Source organism: Lontra canadensis, unplaced genomic scaffold, assembly GCF_010015895.1.
Source record: "Lontra canadensis isolate GAN:19392208 unplaced genomic scaffold, GSC_riverotter_1.0 scaffold34, whole genome shotgun sequence".
Classification (NCBI taxonomy): domain Eukaryota; kingdom Metazoa; phylum Chordata; class Mammalia; order Carnivora; family Mustelidae; genus Lontra; species Lontra canadensis.
The window spans coordinates 14737181-14762861 of NW_022631028.1; the positions used below are offsets into that span (position 1 = coordinate 14737181).

Consider the following 25681-nt stretch of genomic DNA (forward strand, 5'->3'; position numbering starts at 1 on the left):
TGTGCTGCTGGCATAGGGTAAGGCTGTCTGAAGAACTGGTTACAGTCCTATAAACCCAAGGTTGTTAGTACTACAAAACCCCTACAGCTTGGGGATGTTCTACAGAACGGACAGCGTTCTTGAGATGCTTTTCACTTAACCTCCTGTACATAAATACACAACATGAGATCTTCTGTTGAGCATTTTAGTTTAGGCAATCATAACCATTGCACATTTGGTAAAAGAAAATATTAATAAATTAAAACAAGAGATTTAACAGTCTGTTTTTGGCCTCATACATTTCTCCCCATTAGTTGAACTTTCCCCAATTATGTAAAGCAGTGAAGTTGTCATATTTACACAAATGTGAAAGGATCCAATCAACACTTGAACATAGAAGTGAAGAGGTAGGTGGCTAATCAGTCTAAAACTTCATCTTAATGCTTAAATTAACCAGCTTGTGAGTAAATATTTTACATTATTTAAACAAAGATGGTGTAGTATTGTTTGCTCTTAAATTTTACTTACAGATTTTCAATTTACATGGAAGGGAGGTGCTTACAAAATACAGTTACTTTTAACCAGATAGAAGGGAGGTGTGTTCTAATAAATATCTCTATTCCGTATTAATTTAGGTTCAAATTGGAATTTGGAACAGAATAACCAGGTTGTTCAGACAAACACTGAGCGAATAAGTTATATTTCTCACTAACAAATGCGTAAGGAAATGAACACTATTTTGGGGCTCAAACTGTATATTTTAACTCTTTAATATTTTCAAAATTTACAAATCCGTATGAGAGAAACTCAAGAAAATTAAAGGACCTTGTATTTGGCACCCTAGCTTTGGGAACTTCTGTCAGAGCACAGGTAAGAACTTGCTGTTGGTTCCATGTATCATGAGCAAGTGGCTAACCGCGTGTTAGAGGAATTACCAATAAGTTTGTGCAGGAAACCCATCTCCTCCCTTTCAGAGAGGTCTTCATGTACTAGCAGGCCAGACTATAATGATACCAAGGTACTAAGGTAGATATTCCTAAAAACCAAGTTTTCTAGACTGTTTTTCATCCTTTCAATAGTATATTTTAATTTAAAACTTCAAATACCTTTTGACTAAGAAACTGCAACCTTCCATGTAATGTTGCTTTTTACTTGGGTATGCATCAAATGCAGTAATTTCCAAAGCAGATCTGATTTTACAAGACCAACTTAATAAATACTAACTTTATCTCCACTGCATTTGTTTATAAGCAAAGTATTACTTTGTCGGGGCTTATCTCATCTTCAGTGTCTGGGATAGTGGGCAGCAGAGCAGATCGAGTCAAACCCCAAAATTTTTGAGGTGACATGTCTTTTTTGGTGGCCGTAAATTTCCATCCAATATGGCTTGCACAGATCCTACACTGGGCAATAGTCCAAGCATACCTACAAAATTAAAGAAGGGTATCAGCTAAGGAAACACATCTCTGTACCCCAAGCCTATCATTGTATAAGGCTGTTACCAAGACAGAGCTAAATTCTATATTGTTTCCTGAAACAAATTTGATTGTGCTCTTAAGCTGTGTTTATTTTTTTTCTCTCTTGGCATTGGACAAAAAACTGAATCTTGTTGATATGGATTAACTTACAGGTACCTTTCCTTGGTGGTTTTGTATTGCAGTCATGTTACAAAACACCATCCACCTCCAGAAATACATTCTTGTGAGTTCAAATAGGTGGTGGGAGGGAGAGATACATGAATTTCTCATCTAAAAATCTAAGAACTACTTCACTGAAGTATGATTTTGTCAGAAAATTCATCCAGAAACTCAAATTATAAGTAGCAAACCAAATCATGTCACTGGAACCATTCCCTCGGTATATTCCCACATGTTTATTAACAAGTTAATTCTAGTTTTAATCCTTATAAATAAGACTGGACAATCCAAGTGATATGGTCCTATGTCCAAAATGGCAATTATTATTTTTAATTTATTTCAGACAGAGAAAGCCTGGGGGATGGTGTTTTAAGCAAATGTGGGGCTTGATCTCTTGATCTCAACTATCTTGAGATCACGACCTGAGCAGAAACTAAAAGATGCTTAACCAATTGTGCTACTCAGGTGCCCCCCAAAATCTCTGCTTGCCTCTTTCAAAATCAAAGAATGACCCAGAATTCCCTCATCCTTACTCTTGTCAAGAACCCTAAGTAGTTCCCAGGTGGTGCTGCTGGTCCTAGGCTCCTACTTTGAAGGGCACTGGGCTAAAGAAAAAGAAAAATTGAAGAAAACCTGAATTCAATGGCTTTTCCAGCTGTTTTGTCTGTCACTGCTTGGGAAATACTCTCTAGTTTGACATACTACAGAATGTGGTTTAGATACAGTTTTACTGGGTTATAAGCCAGCTGGTTTTCAGAATGAGCTAAAAGGAAAAATGGAAAGTCTGGATGAAATGCATAGTTAATTTAAGGATAACTGCAGTTGGCAACCTTCTAACTTCATATTTCGTGAGAGTGTGCCAAAGTAGCTGTTACTAGCCATTCATAAAATGAAGAGCATTGAAATAGTATTCATCTCATTGTCTATTTTTGATTATAATTCTAACAACTCTGCTTAGGACTCTGTCCAATTAAGGCAACCGCCCCCCCCCCCACCCCGCAAAAGTAACCACCACATTACCCAGGAAACCAGCTGTGCTCGGTAGAAGGCCGGCCTATGAGGTTCAAGTTGCAAGCTTTATACACGGTCAGTGTCTCATGCACATATCCATGAGGATTCACATAAGCTGCCATCGGTCCACACAACGATAAACTACAAGAGATAATCAGCATAGAAGATAAGTCAGAATGGAAAGGAGAAAGTCTAATGAGGTTGTAAGAGGTAACATCAGACCTTTAGTATGTAAACAGGAGGTTGGGAGTCAGCCCAGTTTCATTCAGTCTACATGTTTGTAAAACGGAGCTCATCTAAAGGAGTCTCTGAGAGTGGAAGTACAGTGAAAAGGTCCTATTAGGCATCCTTAGGTAACTGATTACTTTGTAGGCAACAGTTTCCTTACTGTCCTGATTTATAATTATCATTTTGTACTAAAGTAATTCTTACACATTTATGTCACACAGGATCAGTACATGTTCAGAAGGGCCCTATGTGTGCCTAGAAGATCCTATCTGAGGCATTCATCTTAGGTCCTTAATCACTAGGAAGATAAACAAATTACCTAGCAGGAATGGGGAAGAAAAGAATTGCCCCCTTGTTTGACTTTACCATGCCCGTTACTTGTGAATAATATCTTATATCACCACTGCTGCTGAGCACCCAGTCAGGAAGGATTTCTTAAACTCCCATAGAGCATTTGCTGAATGACTGTTTTTAATAAGGAAGATATATGGATAATGGAAATACAGCCTTGACTATAACTCTGTTAGAGCAGTTGGGAAAATGTATTCAGAAGTATACTGAACATTTCTCACCTGAATATTTCATTTTTGGTGGTTATTTCTGTTTCTTGACATTGTTTACAGCAAAGAGATGTACACTAAAAAAAATTAAAAGAAAATTAGTGGGGAACATTCACACTTGTTTAATTATGTAATTACACAGCCCATCAAGAAACTAGAGTATTGCTCCTTCTAAATACCATGCTTTCCTCCAACCATTCAAAAACAGAGTTTTAAAGCAGGACTGAGAAAACCTCTGAGATCTGACACTCACTTATAAAACTACTGACTTTGTAGGACAAAAAGTAATAGATACTTATAAGCACAAATGCTTTATGTAGAAATGGAAGTGTTTGAGGGATGTAAAAACAGTCTAAGTGTCTGTATGATCCCAAATGAAATATCTAAATTATCCTTTAAATCATGTAAAACTAGCGGGGTGGCTGGGTAGTTCAGTTGGTTAAGTGTCTGCCTTCGGCTCAGGTCATGATCTCAGGGTCCTGGGACAGAGTCTCACGTTGGGCTCCCTGCTCAGAGGGGAGTCTGTTCCCCCCCCCCCCCATTTATGCTTGCTGTCTTTCTCTAGAGCACTCTCTCTCAAATAAATAATTAAAATCTTGAAAACAATAAATCATGTAAAACTAGCGAACAACTAGTTTTCTAATTGCATGACTACACGACTGGGTCCCATAGATAATCAAGCCTAAAATATGGGTGTCATGAACATGGTAACTTTACTCACTTTATTCATAATATCTAGTTCACAGCGAAGTCGTTGGATGGCACTACCAATTTTAAGGAGCTGAATCCTTAATACATCATCAATAGGAAGACAAGCAGCTACTCTGTAAGAAAAATCTTAAAGACATGGTGGTTTTTTAAGTTTTAAATTTTTGAAGCAGATACGAATCATACAATAATGTCTTTTTGAAATAAACCCTCTCTACAGAGTTCCCAAAGAATGTACCAGACATAATTATAAACAATACTAAAATACACTAGCTATTGAGTATATATTCTTAGGAAGTTCCAAAATTAATTTCTTTTCCCATAATTGGTTTTTTAGAAATGTCTTTTATTTATTTTGAGCAATATAGGTGGGAAAGTTTATTGCAGCGAGTGGCAAGCTCCAAAGAGCTGCGCCCCAGAGTTTGGGTTTCTTTTATTAACACTTTTTTTTTTTTTTTTTATCTTTTAAACATGAAAATCAAACCCATGATATAAGAAGTCAGTCTGCTACAAGACTAGAAAGATGGCTACAGTAATTGTACCTTATAACCAGAGAGATTATATGTACGTAAGATAAATAAGTCTTAGAACTAGGGTCCTTTTGAAAGCCACCTTAAAGAACAGGGAGAGTCCTGACACTCAAGTTTCTGAATGTGCCCCATTTACTGCAATTTGGTCTATGGCCATAACACCCTGAACATGCCTGATCTTGTCTGCAATTTGAACTTAACAGGAAAACTGCTTAAGATTAGACTGCTCACAAAACTGAAGAACTCTGTTACAATTAACTACTCATTTTTTTTAAATGCTCAAAACAAATGTTTTGAATGAATAAAAATACAGAAAAATGATTTACTAAAACATCAAAGGCCATAGGAAGGAAGTAGACTTTGCATACCTATTGGATTTGAAGGAAGAGAATCATCTTTTAGATTTTCATCCCATTCACGCAGCTGTTTCTTGATTCTATCCATTAAAGTTTCCTTGTTTAAAATAAAAGCAGCCATAATAAGGTTCACAGACTTTTTAGAACTTAATGCCAGATGTATTAGTAGCAACTTAAGTCCTCACTGTACTAAAATCTGAATCCCTGTTTAAGAGTGTCTGTTTTCTTACGCTCCGATGACCAAAGTCCCATTGCATGGGCCCAGCACTAAGTTGGCTTTCCAGGCCCCTCTCCTCCACTGTCTTTTCCCAGTGGCATAGGCTCCTGACTTGCTGTCCTCTAGGTGTTCTCTGATCAACTGTGTGTGGAACTGGCCTCTCTTCTCCCCCTTTCTAGGATGGCTTTCTGACTCTCTTCGTAGGGACAGTGGCTCCTATAAACTTCACAAGCACTTGCTACCTACATACCTTACTTGGCACCTCTTTAGTAAACAACAGTGCATACTATCTTTTCACAAATGTACACGAACAGTACTTGTTTATCTGTAATGGCCCAAAGCTGCTGCAGGACAGAGTGAACTGTAGTTTCCTTTAGTGTTGTGCTTGCGATAAGTGTTCAACCTTCAGTGCTTAGTCTTCTGAAGCAAGATTCCACATCTGTGCATGAGATGATTCACTAAGGGAAATGACTAACATTTGTTGAATGTCCTACTATGTGCAAGTACAGTAACCATCATTATTCCCATTTTTAAAATCCAATTATTTAGGTAAGTAATTTGCCCCAACCACAGAGGAAACGATAGAAGAGCTTCAAACACAGTCTTTTGTGTCTAAAACCCAGATTCTTTGAACAAACCCAGTTTAAGTTTTGAAAGGCATGGTGATGCCTAAGTATTACAATTTGAGAAGCAAAACACTTGAGGATGTAGAGGACTAACTGGGGATCAGAAGATAAGAAGTTCATATTTTCGTATACGGAAAAAAACCAAAATAATATTACGGGATTCTTTAATTTTCTAAATCTACCTATGCTCACCACATTTCAAATCCTTAGTAGACCCCAAAATGTCTCATCCTGTCTTAAATTTATAAGCCACTAGAAACTAGGAAAATGAAAAATTCTATAGATTAAAGGCAAAGTGAATTCAGTAGTATCTGATTCTTTCGTGCTCTACCTAAATGTAAAAGATTGGATTAGTTCTGAAAATGAGATATCACTGAGTATGAAAGACTATGACCCTTAATTATGACAAGGCTTACCCCAGAAAAAAGTACAAGGTAATACTTACAGCATCATATAAGGAATATAGCCAGCGAGGCCATGAAGTCAAATTTGCACAATGAAACTTTCTCTGAAAACAGAAAAAAAAGTCACTTAAGAAACTCTATAAAGATTCTTATAGTGGAAAGAAAAATACCTGAAAATTAATTTTGACCCTGGAAAAAAATTTTTACTTTCAAAAATATGGAACATTTTGTAGATAACCCTGTATCTGATAGTTTTCTATTAAATTTGACAATCATGTTTTCTTTTTTTTTTTTTTTTAAGATTTTATTTATTTATTTGACAGATCACAAGCCGGCAGAGAGGCAGGCAGAGAGAGAGAGGGGGAAGCAGGCTCCCTGCTGAGCAGAGAGCCCGATGTGGGACTCAATCCCAGGACCCTGAGATCATGATCTGAGCTGAAGGTAGAGGCTTAACCCACTGAGCCACCCAGGCACCCTAGAATCGTCATTCTTACTGGCAAAGTTCATGAAATTTCAGTGCCAAGCAAACTTAGTAAAATTAAGATGAAATTGAAGAGTGACTAAACATACTTCTGTTGACCACATTACCTGCTTTTATACTATTGATTATTTGTTGGTTCAGTATGTGCAGTGAAAATATCATCCAAATGGTCTTTATGTAAAACTCTAAATGGCTTTCAACTGAATTACCAAGAGGCAAACATAAGAAATGAGGCAATTCAAAGAAAACAATGATCATACACTTGAGACTCAGCATGATTAAGTCTCCATTTAACAGAATTCAGGAAAGGGGAAAAGCACTGGGTATGTCTTCCAATTATAGCATTTTGGAATCCAAATGAGAGTGTGCCTAAATCCACAGAAAAATGTGAATTGTACTTAAATTTCAGTAGAATTTCTACACTTGATGAGAAGGCTCAATAATCACTAAGATGTCAGTCCTCAAAGTTTATATTCAAGGTAATACCAACATGATTGGAATTAAGAAGCATAAGTTAAAGTTCATTTGGAAAAATAAATGTCTAAAAGCTACCAAGAAAGTCTGGAGAACAAGGTGTTTTATAGGACACAAAAATATGACTGGGAGAACAGACTGCAGTAGTGCTGTTAGCCTCAACAAACTGGAGACAACTAAATGTCAAGGAACAGTGTAATACCTTGTTGTGTATGTATACAGAAGAGGATATACTGCACCTGATCAAGCAAGGCCTATCAAACCCGAGGAGAATAAAGAATGATTACATCTTTCTCAATAAAGAAAACAAAACCTACAGAGGTACAGATACTCATACTTTTGTAGACTGTTAACTGACATTGGGTATGACACATGAAAAGTGGGTGGGAAAGGAGGAAGGTGGCTCAACACAGACTGTCCCATAGTAGAACAAGCAAAGCAAGCTCTTAAGACGTAACAAAATGAAAGGGAGATCCTATGCTTGTACTTGCAAGACCGAATGAATGTGAAATGGGGAAGGTACACGATACATGTAGGAAAGACTTGGGACTTAGCTGACAGTTACGAACTAACCCTTGTGCTGCAGAGCTCATACCCTACTCTCTTCTGCAATCCTGTGCTTGAAGAAGTCCAGAATCTAAGATGAGACAATAATGTTCCCCTTCTGTGACAGTCAGAAATGGGAACCTCAATTGTCAGGGACCAGGATGCTAGGAGGAGGTCAAGAGTTTGCTCTACAGATGTTCAGTTTGGAGCTGCCTCTCAAGGGGACATGATAATTATTTTTAAATATTTTAGGGAAATACTTACATGGATGAGGATAGACTTTTCAAGGCTCATGAACCAATGGATTCTTTAATGAGATGAATTTTAGGTTCAATATAATACTTCTTGTATTTGAAGTTACCAAAAGATAGGTCTGGGATGGCCTCCAAGTACATGTTTGAAAAGTAATTTAAGCCAGAGGAGCCAGAACATAAGACACTTAAGTTACTCTCCAATCAGTTCTTTGTTTAAGCCAAAAAAAGTTAAGACTAAGGATTTTGATCACAGTACAAATAAATACTACAGAATAAACATACAAAATAAAAACACACTAAAGCAGCCTATCAGGCAACCCTGACTATTCAATAATAACAGAGGCGTCTATGTCCGTATGTGTCTTACAGAAGTTCTCTAGTTTGGTAGCATTATCATCCACGTTCCAAAGACAGGGAAGCAGAGGCACAGAAGGATGGTAAAACTTGCCCAAGGCTCATAAATGGGGACTGCTAGACTGTGCATCCAGGGAGTATGACTAACCATAACTCAAATATTCAAAAAATATTTTGAGCGCCCAGTATGTGTCAGGCATTAATTATCTTTACACATTTGGGGTAAACCAGGGATTAAAACAAAGACTAAAATTCTTGTACTGTGGAGCATATACTTACTGCAGAGAAGCTTACTTTCTGGTGGTATACTCAGAATTACAAAATGACAAAAATCCAACAAAGCTTCAGTGTGGCTGACTGACACACACTACACACTCCCTGTTCAGTTATTAACCTACACTTAGAACGATGGGAGAATGATCATTTTTGTAATACAAAAGCATATAATTTTATTTGGCACTCATGTCAAGATAGGAGCCAAACCAATTTATTCATCTATAAACATTCCTTCCCATGAGAACATAAGGCGACCAGAGAGCATGGCCAGCTAGTCTACTGAGAGCAGAGCAGCGGGTCAGGATGGTAACCACATGCCCTACTGCCCATGCGTGCTTGGTGAATGTGACCAGCCTGCAACACAGGTATCTCAGTTCTGTACCTTTTTACAGTGAGAACGCCATTAAAATTCTTTTTCAGGATTATCGTGACAGACTCTAAAGTTCTAATCATAGATCAATTAAATATATTTATCCTTCATATTTGTGATGTGTTTTATACAGTCAACTATACAAAATGAAGAGAAGTACACCAAAAAAGACCAGCTAGCTTATACACAGCAAATAATGCCCAAATTTAGGCCATTGCAGTATCTCCAATTTCAAGTCTAATTTAGACTTCTGATACAATAAGCAGAGGCTCCTGTCTTGTATCTGGGTAATAGTGATGGTAAGTTCTAGCAATTTATTGGCATTCTTCACATAGATCAACACCATGACTTACTTCTTAAAAGGGCTACACCTCAAAAAAGTTTTAATACCAGCCCAAAAGTTAGGTGCTTAAAAATGACCACTGACTGATTATCTAGAGAAGATGTAGTCACTCTGGGAACAGGATTAACTACTGAAAGAAGGCAGAAAGCCCCTTAAAATGAAATATCTGTTACCTGAAGGAAATTCATCACATTCTTCATTTTTAAACTTCATAACTATAGCTCCACCTTTGTCTTCTAATAATGTGGAATATTTAAAAAAATGTGAAACTCCACTTAAATGGTTCTTTGAAGTACAATGAAATTGGAAGAGTAATGTAAAAGGCTAAGCATGAATAGTATATCATCATCACTGATACACACAGTGACCAAAAGTGGTCATTTATTGTATTAAATCCCATCACGATCAGCAATGTAAATAATGAAAATAATCTATCCAAGCAATTCAAAAGCTACCAGTTTTTTTTTTTTTTCCTTCCTTCATTTACCAAATCCCTACTTGAATGAAAAAAGGGAAATGGAAGGATATGCTCTTTCCTGCTCTGAGAGTTCTAAACTCCTCAAAGCAGATACACAACTACAAGGATAAGATGTATGCCTGGGAAATCACAAATCTGTCCACGGAAGTGCCTGACCATGCAGAGCCTAAGATTTCAAGACTTTTTTCTTCTTTACTATAAAAATAGGCAATGGATGTTACTGTTTTACTGCCCCTATTATTATTCTGGGACAAGACAAAAACAGATTCTTAAGTTCCTATGAAAAGGCAAAGAAAGCAACAGTAGCCACAAACACCTTGAAAAAAGAGAAGACTAGCAAGGGGGTCACCAGTTATATTTATATTTACAAAAATTATAAATTGTCAACGGCTGTAACAGTATTATGGAGACTGACAACAAAGCAGAAGAAAATGAAGAATCATGAATTTGGTCTACATGACATCCGGTCATAGCAGTGAAGGAAATTATGAGCTTTTCAGAAAATGCTAACAGGACAATAGGGAGCCATCAGAAAAAAAAACAGAACTGAATTCATAGCAGGATAAACCATACATGGATAAAAGCTTAAAAGTTTTGATTTCATTAAGAGCAATGAAATCAACAATCAAGATAAAAGATGGCATTTTTAGTATTATTTTGTTTTTTACAAGATTCCTCTGGGGAAGTAATTTCTAGATATAATTCAGAATACAGAGGCATTAACAAAGGTAAATTCAATTACCTAAGGACAAAAAAAAAAAAACCTTTCTAAAATATGCCAAAGACAAGTCACAAACCAGGGAAAATACTTGAAACCTATTAGTTTCCTGACATATGATGAACTAAAAGGGTAAGTTTCCTGACATATGATGAACTAAAAATCTACAAAGGACAAATACAATGAACAGATGCTTCCTAGTAAAGAAAATGCAAATTGCCATTCAACACAAAATGTTACACCTCATTCGTATCCAAAGAAATTCATATTCAATCTCCAACAAGATTCTGTATTTTACTTATCAGATCATCAAAAACTAAGTTGAACACTATACTGTCTGTGAAGCTGATACCAGGGTACACTTGGGAAAAACCTTCAGTAAGACAGTCTGAAAATATCTGTCCAAATTACAAATGCAGCTTCCCTGTCCTCCAATAATCCCATGTCTCAGAATTTATCATACATACTTATGTGTATGAAGGGTCAGTGTACACGGTCATCTTTGGGGACTGGTTAGACACAGGCTAGTGCAGCCACACCAGAGAACACTGCAGCTCTGGCAGTGACAAGGAAGCTATGTTCCAAAAGCCAATACAGAAAATCTCCTATTTAAAGAACAAGGTCCGGGACAGTGTATCTTTCACATAAGAAAACAGAACAAAATGAGAATATCTGTGTCTTCACAGAGAAAGTACGGCAGACTTGGAAACCAATGTGTGAGCCTGCATTGGAGGGCTTTGCCCTTGGGAATCCGTCAGTGTTCAGTTCTTCACTGTTCCATAGGAGCATGGCTTATAAATTTAGCAAGACTGGAAAGATGAGCATCAAACACTTTAATTTGTTTCCACATTTCAGTTTTTTACATTTCACAGTCAACTCTTTTCTGATGAACGCAGTAGGGCTGTAATAAAGGAATGAAGAGATAGTCTGGGTAAGGAGGGAGTGTACTTAAAAACGTGTACGTCATGCCCCCGAGTAGGTTAAAGAAACGCTTCCTCACTGAGTCCCCACTACAATAAACCCAGGGAGGGGTGAAAGGCACTGAGATAGGAAATAAGTAAACATTAGTTTCAAAGATTAAATCACAGAACAAGGAACATTTCCAGATGGAAATGAACTCTGGAAGAGTGTTCCCTGATTATCCTGGCTGAACTCCTTAGGGATTAGGGACATCATCTCTGATGCTGCCCTGCTGGAGTGGACGATGACACAGGAATACTTGTGGAAGTTTAATTCTTTGTCATTTGGGATGTGCAGTTCTCAATGGCAAATGTGGAGAAGTGTGTGCAGTTTCAAGGTTCACTGAATATACATCAGGAAGGCCACACTCTGAGACCCTCGAAATACCATTTCTGCTAAAAAGGTGGGGCAATTTGGTAAGCTTGGGTTGGCTTAGAATCACACGAGCATCTTCCAATTCTGACTACCTACTTCTCAGACATGGAAGAAAAACTGATGTACTGCTGAAGATGCTGGTGGGTAGTATGGGGCAGATGTGAATAAACTCTATGAAGAGGAGTGACTTGAGCCTTAGATCCATCTAAAGACAAGCGGTGTTATGCGATCTAGTCCTGTGGTACATTAGCACCTGGCTAACGGTGTGGTAAGCCAAACTAGAGACAGGACCAGCACATGTGGACTGCCAAGGACACCTACCATCCTCTTTCCCTTCACTTTGTGAGTGGCTCAAGGCGGAGAACAGTTTTTTAGGCCATCTGCAGTCCAAAACAGATGAAGCAATTTTTCTTGCCTAGTGATCTAGACCCAAATTTCAGAACCTAACAAACTTTACTCAAATTTTAAGCAAGGGAACACATTTAACAATCTGCAATACACACAGGATGAAGGAACTGTATTTCCTAAACCTAAAACCGTTTATGCCTCTCTTCTTCCTTAGCACCTTCTGTTTAGTCCTTGGCAACTCTGAACATGAAAGTAACCGAGTGCTAATGTTTGAGGGTCTAGAATTACAATAATTATTATTATTGTTATTATAAAAGTAAGACAAGAGGGTAAAAACGGACCTGGTTCCAAATAAACATGCTTCCTTGGTCTTTTCATGTCTGGCTCTCTTTGCCTGTGGTAAGCCAGTGGCAGCCCTGCTGCAAAGGCCTAATTTGGAATTTACTGTGAACAAGCTACAGGACAGGAAGTCAATCAGTAATTCATACAAAAATTAGAATAAAAAAGCAGTCTTATTTGTTTAACTCATAATTTAACTCATCACTCATCAGGGTTAAGATGGCAAGATCCCACAGACAAGGACACACAGCCAGCATGGAGCACTTAAGCCAGGAATGAATGACTGTCATACCCTACGCTTACCACTTTACAAAGAAAAATTGGGATTTTTTCATGGTTAATTTTTAACAACCAATCTTAGTGCAGAAGAATGATACAAATCAAAACACTTGATTTCTCCTAAAAAACAAGCCCATGGTTGAAACATGCAACTATCTAAATATGATAAATAGGCAGCATCTTGATGCAGTTTCCCCGCCACATAACATCACACCAGCACCCGGTGCTGAACACACTATTAGGCATTAAACAACTTAATAAATTCCAAAGCTACTTCCTTGGAGCCATGTACCTCAGAGCTGACTCTGACATACTTATTTCAAGTGATATTTAAAATGACCATGGTGACAAAATCTTCCACTGTTCTACCATTAAACTAAAACAGGGGTGAAAGTATGTCTCTATCAGGTTTGAAAAAAGAAGGACTGCCTAACTATACAAAAGTTGCCTACAAACTTAAGGCAGTATTTCTTAAATCTTCAAAAATATTAGTGTTAAGGTGGCATGGGAATCCTTAAGCAATCTAAACATTTATTAGATTCTTTCTAGAAACACTTGTTAAAACACACAAAACCATGTCTCTAATTGTCCAACTGAGAAACAGAATAACAAGATCAAGAAGCCTACAGACACCTGGTTATGAGCCTGCTGCCTGCCAAGAAGCCATTCTCACAAGGCCCTCTCTGAAAACTAGACGAACTCGACCTCAAGAACATTAAAAATGGTGGTACATGGACTAGTGCAGAATACTCCTTTTTCAATTGTCTATACTGATATTAAATCAGGATCTTATGGTAATTTACTCACAATTAAAACCTGCATGACTTGACAAAGAATAGGGGTGATTAGTGCACAATTTTTCAGGTTAAAATAGAAATTATCTCCATATTTTAAAAAGATAAACCTCAAAGAACCTGTACTTCCTAAATTTAAAAGTGGATAGTCATTTCCTTTAGGCAGGAATTGTATACTCAAAACTGATACATCGCAAAAATAAGTAGAAAAAGGCTTCATCAATTATTTTCTAGAGTGATCTAGCCAAAAGGATATGTGTAAGAACTAATGCCGAAACAACCAATGCTTTAACAGAGCACATAGTCTCAAGCCAACTTTTGTGGTGTCAACCACAATGTATAAAAAGACAGCTAAAAAGCTTTTCTTTCAGAAGTCCAGAAAAATTGAAACACATGGCTACTATGTGCTACTTGAAACGCTTCTTTAAGATAATGTGTTTGTAATTCAAGAGCCAAACATCTGATCTGATGGTAAGAGATTTAGTAAGAGATTTCTCCAGAAGTAAAAATCACAAACTATTAATTAATATACAACTGACAGGCATAGCAGCAAGAACACCTTTCAGAATTGTGACATTCTACTATTTTTGCAAACTGCTTTTACATAAATGGCTGCCCATGAAATTTTCAGAAGCTCTAGCTTGATCAAATGCAGCTAGAGTATTACCACAGAAGGTGTCTGGGGAATGAAACATGAGAGCTGTTTGTGTTCCTTTCTTAAATACAGGAAAAAAAACAACCTGTCTTCATTTTTTGAAGATGCATAAAAAGTCAGTTTCTCACCTTCTGGTATTTCTGCCACCATTTACATGAATACTGGTCTTCCCATGAGACAGGTTTTGAAGGAAATATCTGGCATTTATTGAGGGATTCTAACTGAACTGCAGACATGGTTGAAGGCAACACACATTCAGGAAGAATTTGCACTTTAGCTTGCTGGATTCTAAAATAAAGAGAACCAAGCATGGTGTTCATTTTTAAAATAAACTAACTCAAACTATTAAGTTTCTAAACATTATGGGTAATTTTAAATACTAAGATTTTCAGTTTTCTTTTTTAAACATATCCATAGGATACTGATGTTAAGATGCAAGAATTTTCAGAAATACTTTATTCCAGAAATTATACCAATGTTAAAATCAAAGATAACCTAAAGCATAGATTTTCAATCTCTGTGAAATGTAAAGGGAGATTTGTGTATTTCAGATAAATATAGAATCTACTGATGAAACGAAATTTAAAAAATCAAATTACAACCATCTACTACTGCTTGATACTTCTAAATTAGTTTCTTAGACATTCTTAAATACCCTACAATCCCTCCCAGATCCCCATCTGCTGCCTGGCTTTTACAACTGTCCCTTCTCCTAAGTCTAATCTAACTGGAAGAATAGGTAGAGAAAGGAATAGAAAATAAGAACCCACTTTTATGGATAGTTAAAATAAGACTACAGAATTACATGTACCCTGTATTGATATGTGCATTCTTTTTTCTCCTCCTCAAACATTTAACCTGAAAATGCAAAGAATCAAAATATGCGTATTATCTTTTCTTACCTAAAAATTACTTAAACTCCCATGACAGTGAAGTCACTATTTCCAGACTACTTGAGAATATCATACCCACAAACATCTCATCATGAAGAAATGCCAACAGGAATACTGTACCTATGAGCTATTTTCTTTTGAAGCATTTCTCCTAGAGTACGGCTCTTGAAATGAAGAATATATTAGTACATTCGAATGCTCGAACAAATCACTATCAGACTGACAAAGTTCAATGTATTACAGTTTCTGCTTCATTATTAATTATGTTTAGAAATTCTCAAGTGGTTTTTCATATTATTCACTGCCTTGACCCACAAAAAGTTAGGAGTGAAATTTTGATACTTCTACTTATTTATTAAATGAAAATGGCTAACTTGGTTAGACTCGTTCCACTAACTTTATCTCCCTCCTGCAAGCTCAAATTTATGTATGCATGACTGCTGAAAATCTTAAAAAAAAAAAAAACAAACATGTTCAAACTATAATCAAATTGTTCTCATATTATTAGAGGTCATTAAAAACAAAAAAAAATCTCTTTCTTCAGCTGTCACATGAACACAAATCTTATTTTTAAAAACAAAGTGTGTGCCATTCTACAGAAATGTTTAGAAATCTGAGTCTTCTTGAAAGTCATCAGCAAGTAAATAATGAATGATGTTTAACTCAACTATCATGCAAGATTTTATTGTATTATGCTAAATTGAAAGATTTATTTCAATTTTATAAATTGAAAGATTGGCTTTCTGATCCTTTTACAGATTAGTCTGCAGTACCAGCTGTCCCAACTGCCTTGCAGGACTGAGCAACGCTCTCCGCTGCTTTTGCTAGACATGCCCAGGGTCCGCTGCACGCATGTGCTAGTTCTCCCACCTGGTGGGTTCTGTTTTAAACAAATCTACTTTTCTTTCTTTCCAATCTGTATATAGCAGTTGCTTTGTGATTACAGGTACATAATTTATGTAAGTAATATTAAAAAAACAATGAAATATGACTTAAATAAAATGGCTTTAATGAATAAAGCTGAGCAATAAAAACTGCTTCCAAATTAGGTTCAGACAGTTCTAGTAATTCAGATAATTATTGATTATCGGTTTTGGATATGACAGGTAAGAGAACTTGTCCTGTAATTCCCAATAGGGTATTAATCTCCTTCTCTCCACATGCTAAGGAATCCTCAGGAATTTTTGAAGGGTTCTATGGTGATTCAATGACACACTTCTACTTTATCATTAACTTTTCAAAAAAACAAAACCAACCAAACAAAAAAACCCTTCCATGTGTTCAGAAAATGCTGAAGAAATAAAGACTCCTAACTCAGAAGAGGCCAGAAGGCAGGGCTATATAGTTTTTAAATGAAGGGTCATTTACATTAAAGAGATATGACTATTATCTAGCACTACTTGACTGGAGAAAAGGAAAATGGCTTGAGTTTCAATGTATTACAAGTTTCAAGGTGCTATGGAGGGAGTTCAAGTAGAGTAAGAGGAGCGTAAGTTTGGAAGTCAGGGGACCTAGAATCAACCAACTGTTGCTTACTAGCTGCATGAATTTGGGCAAATCACTTCATCTCTCTAATACTTAGTTGTCTTATTTGGAAAAAGAGGAAAATGCCCTATATTATCTCCATCTCACCATTTCTACTAAAGGGAGTTATAAGCCAGAGGGCCAAAGCAACCAGAGAAATCCCACTCTAGGGAAGCCTTTTATAGTAAGAAAGACTCACCTCTGTGAGAGGTCTTAGCAGTGGGCCTATGGAATAATAAAGAGAATGTTCCCAAGCCAAATCTTGTCTAACCCTATCAGTTTCATGTTTACCTTCATTAGAGTCAAACATAGTTCTTTGACCTGTTTTCAGAGTTAATGGTCTACTGCCACCTTGTGTTGAAAAGAGTTTTTCCACAATCAAAAGTGAAGAAAGCCTCACAAACATACTTTTCTCCCAAGTCATTTTTCTTTTATGGTTCCTATAATATAGTATCCACAAATAATAAAAATTTTGTAAGGAGGATAAGAAGTACTTTAAATATGGAACTGTCAGTAAAATCTGCAGTAACAGAACAGCTTGCTAATTATCACAATGCAGAGCCCCCAGGAGCACACTGTTTCATTCATTCACATAGCATTTATGGTTCTAAGTGTAGAACATACAGGCAGCTCATCTATTGATGGAGACTGATAAACAATCCTAAAATGATAGTACAGTGTGTTAACACCCTAAGAGTCTGCACTGGGAATGTTCTGGGGGTACCACTGAGGGCTCTGGTATCTCATCCCTCATTTTTCTATGCTTTCTCTAGCCCCAAAGGGTTGCTTTATTTGTCCATTATACTTCCATAATTCAGTGATATTTGTAAATGTCCACCATGTGAACAAGACAACACTTCTGAAGTTCCACGTGTTCACAAGATATTATCTGTTCAACACAGAGGTCAGGTAACATTTTCAGCTTCACTATAAAGAGACCAATTCACTAGGACTGGGTGAACCCCAAGAATCTGTATCCTTATAACACATCACAGGTGATTCTTATGTGCCAGAGTTGAGAACCACTCCCTCAAAAGGTAACATCAATTATCTGGACAAATGCTTATTTTGTTTTGCTTTGTTTTTAAAAGAATAAAGAAAGGTGAACTGGATTTTTTTTTTTTTTTTTGATGAGGTTAGTGATACTTTAAAAGCTTGAACCATGAGAACCATACCACAATAACTGTTAAAACAACATACTCAGAGAATCTCCAAACTTTATAAGGTACAGAGACAACAAGCATTTACTGACCACTTATTATATGTGAATACATTCGTGGGTGATGTAAAATTCACACCAGAGATGGGTGTTAACTGCAAATGGCTTCTACAGCTCAGATGGAACAGCTGGCAGGTGCAACCGGTGTGGTTTTCAAATATCACAGGAATACTGCAAACACCACAGCTGTCCCGGTGCCGCACACAGAGAGAGCGCAGAAGCTTGTGGCCTCTCCACTCTGAAGAGAGGCCTTCAATCCCAAAGAGGCCCAATCCCCAAAGGCAATGCACTTTGGGTTTATATGACTATTCTCAAACCTGGAGGGTCATGAGAATCACCTGGAAATCATGAAAAAAAGACGCTACAGCCTCACCCAAGGTTAAACCACTCTTTAGGGATGGGAGATGAGAATGAAACCCAAGCTTCTATAGTTTTAAAACTTCCTAAGTGGTTCTGATGCATAGCCAAGATGGAAACCACCAGGCTATACCTTCAAAGGAAAGAGAACTAATTCAAAGTTACAAAATGTTAAGGATGAGTACAATAGAAAAACAAATATAAGAAAACCACCTCATTTAATGATGTACACATAGCTTTAAGATCCATGGTATTTCTTACCCATCTGACTGTGTTCTTAGCTCAAGGACTTTGAACCTTTGTCTTCCAATTGCTTTCACTTTCACTATCTCAATTCCGAAATCCTGTTCTTCTCGATAGGCATATATCTCTGCTGTTGTTCCAAACTGTGCTTCCCTCTCCTGTATATTACTTCCAAGATAAATTTTAAAAGGAAATAATTTTGAACATTTAATTTTTAAATATGCAAAGTTGGCAAAAAAGTTTAAATGTGCAAAGTGGCAAAAGCAATACACATGATAAAAAAGTTACAGCATTTAGCCCTACTGCAAAGCTATTATCATTTTATTTTGTAATCACATGAGGAATGCAGACATAGAAGGCTTCAGTATTACAATGAGAGCAAAAAACAACAACAACAAAAAAAGGAATTCCAATTAGAGCTCTTTAGGAAAACAATAGGTCTCTGTAGTCATTGAAAATGATCTAAGACTGACAGGGGTTTAAACTCTCATTTTCCAAACGAGACATTCTTTTACTTCAGTAGACCGTCATTGCCGCTGCTTAATCTTAGCAGCGTTGTAGTCGGGTGGGAAATCCCCGAGTTCATCTCCTGCCTCTACCACTGACTTCCTTTGGTTAACACAGAACACCTGAAATAGCAGTTTGCCACTGGCCTGTAATGGGACAACGCAGGAATTCCGAGACACAGAAAAGAACAAGTTACTCCTTTGTAAAAGTAATCCTTTACATTAAAATGTCAAAGCCCTCTTTCTCTTTAAATAATGACAGTGCTTGAAAATAAGATGCTAGAAATTTTCATTAGACAGAAGTGATTAAATTTCAAATATAGAAAGTTTGTGTGTTACAGTGAATGTCTGATCTAAATGGTAATAAGAACAGTAAGAATAGTCCAACTTGCACTTTCAATCTTTTCATCAAAATTTCTTACCTCACATCCTTATCTAGTCTCCTGTGCATGCAAAATAATAGTCAGGTTTGGCTTCAACACTGACCTCTGCCGTGGCTCTACATGAGAGAGAATGTGTTAAGCAAATTCATTCTAATATTTTACCTGTATGCAAGAACGGCAAAGGTTCTGTCTTTTTGAATTAAATTCCGCACCATGCTGACTTCCTGAGGACGAAAAAGCTGAAGAGGTAAGGTCTGCCCAGGGATCAGGATCATCATCACCTGTGGCAGAACTGGAATAACCTGACAGCTGTCGTCATCATGCAAAGTCCTGCCATGAAATTCTTCCATATCAGCGCCCAGATACTATTTAAGAAAACACAGATACGCTGTCATTTTAGACATGTAATAAAAGTACAAACTCAACGTAAGGAGCAAATCAGATTAAAAGAAATATAAACAGACACAAGTATTTATTTAAATAATAAAGTCGGTGCATCAGCCTCCCACACAAAAATCTAATTCTGATTCTTAACGAGTGGAAGTTCTATTATCTTTTGAGGAATGTCTCACAAATTCTAGAGCATTTTTTAGTTCAAAATATTTTTCTTTGACTAAGATAAAAAACATCTCTATGTCCAAATATCACACATGACAACTATAAAATGTTAGAATGTTAACTAACACCCTAGTACCAAGTAGTGCAGAGAGTAAGGAGTACTTTAGTAGCTCCATTACTAGCAGAAACATACGGAGGAAGACAATTCTTCAAAGAATTGTCCAGGACATAGTATCAAACCACTTGAAAATTAGCATGTGTTTAGAGTTAAGCATGTGTATTTACTGGCAAATGCCCATGTCCTCATCCACAATTCCTACTATGAAGTAATATCCAATAAGGCTAACCTCAGTCACTTGTAAGGAACCTCCATCTACTGTCATATGTATGCATCTACTGTATAAGATTTGTTATAGTACATACTGTATGTGATGTTGGCAGACTGGTGTCGAAATTTATGACGTTTGGTTTTTTGGCTTCTTTGCTATCCTGGTCTTCGACTTCCATTTCAATTTCATCTTCTTCCTCACTCTCTGCTATAAAAGTAAAAGAGTATGAGAAACAAAAAATGGATGCAAGAAAATGTCAAAGCAATATTCCCCTTCAAATGCATAATTCCTTCATGAGGATTCTGAGCCCATGAGAGGGCTTCTTCTAAACACCACTCGCATGTGGTGATCTCCACATCTTGTGAAGAGGCAGCCAGAGCCTGGGGTCTATGCCGGGCTCTGTTACTAATCACTTTTTTTTTTTTTTTCCCTTGGAATAGTTCAAGATTTACACAGAGATTGCAAAGACAGTACAGAGATTTCCTTTTCCTGTAGCTCTCCCCTCCACTTACCCTATAAGCTAACATCTTCTATTAGTATGGTACACTTGTCTAAGCTATCAGTGTGGGTACATTACTACTAACTAATCGCCACGTTTTATTCGGATTTTCTTATTTTCACCTACTATCCTTTTTCTGTTTCAGGATCCCATCCAGGTTGGCACATGACATTTACCTGTCATGTCTCCTTAGCCTCTTTGGGGCTCATTTCTCAAACTTCCCTTATTGTTAATGGCCTTCACATTTTTTCACATTTGTGAGGAGTACTACTTAGGCATTTTGTAGCGTGTCCCTCAATTAGAATTTGATGTATTTCTCATGATTACACTGAGGTTATATACCTTGGGGAGAACACCACAAGAGGCTAAGGGCTGTGTTCCTCACATCGTATCAAGGGTGCGTACGATCAATATGACTTATCACTGCTGATGTTGACCAGAATCACCCGCCTGAGGTATTCTTTGTCAGGTTTCTCTACTGTAAAGTTACTCTTTTCCTGCCCTCCACATTGTACTCTCTGGAAACCAATTATATAGCACAACTCACACTTAAGAGGTGAGGGACTATGCTCCCTTCTCCTTGAAAAGGAAGTATCTACATAAATACTTAAATTCTTCAGTGTGTGAGATTTGTTTCTTCCCTCTTGCCAGTAGTAACTAACTTAGACGCCTTACTTAGACAACTTACTTCACCTGATTATGCCTTAGTTTCCACATGTGAAAAATGACAGCCAGGAACAAGAGAATCTCTAAGCGTCTTTCAAACTCTTAATTTTAAAAGTTTTTACAGAAGATAGGAACGAAAGAGGGAGGGAGGGAGAGAAGGAAAGAAGGAAGGAAAGCCCTTTAATTAAAACAGAAAAAGTTAACATTACTACCCAGCAAAAATATTCTCATAGCAGGGACATCACTTCCTTGGCTGTCACTGTACTATGAAAAAATGAAATGTCTATAATCATTTTCATTCCAATTTTGTTTTGGAATTTTAAATTAAAAATAAAGCTCACATGGAACTTAAAACATCTTTTAAAGTAGTATCTTAGAAAACTCTCCCCACACATAATTTTTAAATTGTAAAAACTAAGCCGATCTACTTTAAAACCTTGATGTTATTAGTAATAGAAAGTTAGAAAAATAGGTGCTATTCTACTAAATGGGAGTCTGTCCTGTTAACGCCAGCTGTGGGTAAAATTCCTACCCTAGATCAGCAGTTCTGATCGCCCCCTCAAGGGATATTTGGAAATGTCTGGAAATATACTTGATTGTCACAACTAGGAGAGCCCTACTGGCATCTAGTGGGCAGAGGCCAGAGATGCTGCTAAACATCTTACAAGGATTGCATCGGGCAGGACAGTTCCTCACAACAAAGAATTTTCCAGCCCCCCAAATCCAACGTGTTGAGGTTAAGAAATCCTGGCCTAGAAAAACTGAATCTCATTTTTTACCTCATATTTCCTACACTTTTACATGCCCCAAATACACTTCTAAACAGGTAAAATGTCATTACAAAACTGTCATTTTCTTTTGTGTATGTCACTATTTAAGTCAAGTTACTTCCAGCTGGGTTCCTGACAAGAAAAAAAAAATGTTTTTCAATGTAGTAATTGCCCTGGACTTTCTATTAATTCTCAGGAATTCCTAGATACAGGAATTGGTCAAAAAGAGTAACATAATTATTTCAACTTATATTTAAATGGTTGGCCAGTTGTCTAACACTTCACACATATTTTTGCTAAAATCAGAGAATTTTCACCAAAAGAAAAAAAAAAAAGAATCTCAATCAATTTCCTTATATACAGTCGCCTTTCTCATAAATATGGCCAAAACCCACTTCCCTGTACTCGGTTGTTTATTTATTAATGTTTCCGTTGGCCAAGAGGGATTCTATGCATCTTAAATATTAAACTATTTCCTTAGCATTTACAGAGTGTTGCTCCTCAAAACAACTCATACTACATGGACTTATGGGTGATCCAATGTTTCTTTACAAATAAAACTCATATGATTTAGAAAAGCTTTATTATATCTACAACCTCTCTGGGCCTTCTCACCCCTGATTCTTTTTTTCTTTTTTAAAAAAATTATTTATTAATTTGAGAGAGAGAATGTGCGCATGGGAGCGTGGAGGGGGAAGAGGGAGAGAATCTTCAAGCAGACTCCCCTCTGAGTGTGCAGCTGATGCGGGGGCTAGATCCCAGGACCCTGAGATCATGACCCAAGCAGAAATCAAGAGTCAGTTGCTTAACCAACTGAGCCACCCGACAACCCCTCACTCCTGATTCTTTTCAACAAAACACACGCTGTGTTCGGAACTACCAGGGTGAAGCCTGATGACTCATCTCATGCGGGAGCACCGCATGAATGCCGACAGAACATCAGTAACCTTCCTGAAACACTGGATCTGGCAGCTTCAGAGTGGGGCTAATGTCTCTGAAATAAACAGCTCAGCTCTTCAAAGGCTGACACACTTACCTTCATGTCAATTCAGTTAGGTTGGCTTCAGGAACAACCACCGACTCTGACTCTGGTTTATTTTTACATAAAAGGTCCCTTCTATATGGTGGGCATGCATTCAGTCTTCTCCTTCAATTCACACAACTCCCAGGGGACAAATGCATCCTTCGAGAAAAGCCTTCCTTGGGCAACTCCCTGTAACCCACAATTGTTTCTTGGCAACCCACAGAAAAAAGCCTCAACCCACTGGCAAGAGACTCAAGCTCCCCCAACAAATTAGACTCAACCTACCTCAGCGTAGGCCTTCTCTTCCACAACCCCATCCTAAGTGTATGCTTTTGGATGTCTCCAGATCCATTTCACAGTGCTTTACCTCAATCCCTCTTAAGGACAATAACAGCATTAATTTACCAGGTCCTAAATCAACTACCTTTTGCCTCATAGAGATTATAAACCTCCTCAAGTACCAGACTGTGTATCATACCTATTTTCAACTCCACATCTAACCGGCCGAGGTGAAGGAACTCACCTAACAGACCCAGTTTGTCTGGTAACCTCTTAAAAAGCATCACTTCTATAGCCTTCCATGACAAATTTGTACAATGAATTCATACACTTTTTTTCCGCCCAGGATTCTAATATAAAGCCAAGGTCTAAATTTTCGTGAAATAAAATGGAAAAAAGAAAACAATATAAGATCACACTCCTAAGTCTCTATCGAGCATATTCTATATTCTAAGCATATTATACCTGCTTGAGCTACAAACCTTGAGAAAAACATACCAATACTGCCTTGGCACTGAAGTGGTTAAGCGACAGAGGCTATGCTGACTGAAGGACTAGAACTGCAGTTCCGGCTCTGCAACTGTGTCACCTTGGGCAAGTCACTGAACTAATCCACTAATCCATTTCTCACCTACCAAATCGGGATCAGAGAAGTTATGCGGGGAGGATTAAACAGAGAGATGTATGCAAAGCGCTTACTGTAGGACCTCTAAAATGGTAAGTGCTTAATACTTGTTAGCTGTCACTCTTATTAAACGGAAGAAGTCCAGAAAAGTAACGGCTGTTAACCTGTCCGGGTCCCCCATATACCCTCCCTCTTTCCCCCTCAGTTTTAAGCCGCTTCCCTGGAGCCAAGCTCTGGACACACAATGGACAGAGAAAGGAGGGTCTCTGTTCTTGGGAGCAGGCCCCTCCCCAATCCCAAAACCCTCGCCCATAGCTTGGGGCGACCCGGCGTGAGAGAGATGCGCCGGCACCCGGTCTCTGGCCAGAGGCCTGACGTGCAGTCGCCTTTCCGGGGCGCCCCGGCAGGCCTCGGTGCCCCGCCGCCCGTCTCCCTAGCCATGCCGCGCCGCTCAAGGCTCGAGCCTAGCCCCGTCCCGCCGCCGGGTGCCAGCCCCGGGAGGTTACCAGGGAGGAGCGGCAGGTGGTTGCCCATGTTGTGCGCAGCGTCCTGCGGGTCTCTCTCGCCGGCCATGTCTGTTTACCCGAAGAGGAGGCTGGGACAGGGCGGTGCCCGAGCAGCCTGGGGAGAGTCCGCACCGCGCCGCCGCACCGCGCACCGGGGCCACAGCGCCCTCTGGCGGCCCCCGGGGCCCACAGCGCGGCGGGAAACCGTGCGGCCCGCCCCAAGGCGGACGCGCCGGGGGGTCAGAAAGCTGTCCCTGCCACTCGTGACTTCCTGCCCACTGCGGTCTTTGCGGAGCCTTTGCTAGGTTCCCGCCCCTGGCGTGACATTTCACCTGTGGGGAAACTGAGGCTTGGGTCCTTGTCTCCACCTTGCGCTTAATGAAGGGGGCGTGGAGCAAATAGAAACCCGCTTATAGGGCATTAACTCTGATTCCCAAAATACAAAGTATACGTATGAAGACTGGGAAAATGCATCAGTTTTTCCGAGGGCAGTCAGCTTATAGCTGATACTCTTTTCAACAAATTTCAGTAGTTTCCATATGTGTTCCAAATTGATATGTATTAATCAGAAGCAAATGCTTGAAAGGATTACACAGAATAGAAAAAGGCTTATGATTGACTGGTAAGTAAGACTGTCTGAATATAAAATGGCTGAGTCATTATGACTTCAGTTAAGTAAAAATAAGTTATTATATGGCAAAAGAAGTAAGGTATGCAACAACGAACACAATTCTGTTACAGTAGTGGGGCTGTGACTGGTAAGATTTTGGTTTTGGAGAACGGACAAAAATTTTTGTAGTGTCGTCATCACCATTTCTTCTGCCTCAGAGGAGAGCTGAGAAATCTTGAAATTGAATAATATATCTCAACATGGTAAGAAGGGGTGGGGTTACAAGGAACCAGCAGCATTGCTCTGGAGAAAACAATAATACATCTGAGATTTAAATAGAAGTTCAGAAAATGTGCCTCACTGAAAAGTTTAAAGCTAAAACCTCCTAAT

The 25681-nt window shown here is 38.2% G+C and overlaps 1 protein-coding gene across 4 annotated transcripts; it reads right to left on the reverse strand.

Moving 5' to 3' along the window:
- Nucleotides 1-733: 733 nt before the first annotated feature.
- CRBN (cereblon) lies at nucleotides 734-24802 on the reverse strand. 4 transcript variants are annotated; one of them, XM_032867437.1, is made up of 11 exons: nucleotides 24682-24802; nucleotides 20407-20519; nucleotides 19588-19790; nucleotides 18555-18704; nucleotides 14429-14588; nucleotides 6298-6360; nucleotides 5022-5106; nucleotides 4137-4252; nucleotides 3428-3492; nucleotides 2637-2768; nucleotides 734-1404 (listed from the first exon to the last, which is right to left on the reverse strand). In XM_032867437.1, the coding sequence occupies exons 1-11, from the start codon at nucleotides 24746-24748 to the stop codon at nucleotides 1224-1226; spliced, it is 1335 nt and encodes a 444-aa protein (XP_032723328.1). In that variant the 5' UTR covers nucleotides 24749-24802; the 3' UTR covers nucleotides 734-1223. The 4 variants fall into 4 exon arrangements, with proteins under 4 accessions (XP_032723328.1, XP_032723329.1, XP_032723330.1 ...); XM_032867438.1 differs by having other exon boundaries at nucleotides 20407-20516; nucleotides 24682-24788; XM_032867439.1 differs by lacking the exon at nucleotides 24682-24802 and adding an exon at nucleotides 23284-23413.
- Nucleotides 24803-25681: the final 879 nt, after the last annotated feature.

Excerpts from the sequence above, each read along its gene's own strand:
- CRBN (XM_032867437.1), bottom strand. The coding sequence starts at position 24,748 with ATGGCCGGCGAGAGAGACCCGCAGGACGCTGCGCACAACATGGGCAAC. Across the intron at positions 19,791-20,406 it reads GTCTGCCAACATCACATACA|TATCTGGGCGCTGATATGGA; the intron begins GTATGTACTATA and ends TTTCTTAAATAG. Across the intron at positions 14,589-18,554 it reads CTAAGAACACAGTCAGATGG|AATCCAGCAAGCTAAAGTGC; the intron begins GTAAGAAATACC and ends TCTTTATTTTAG.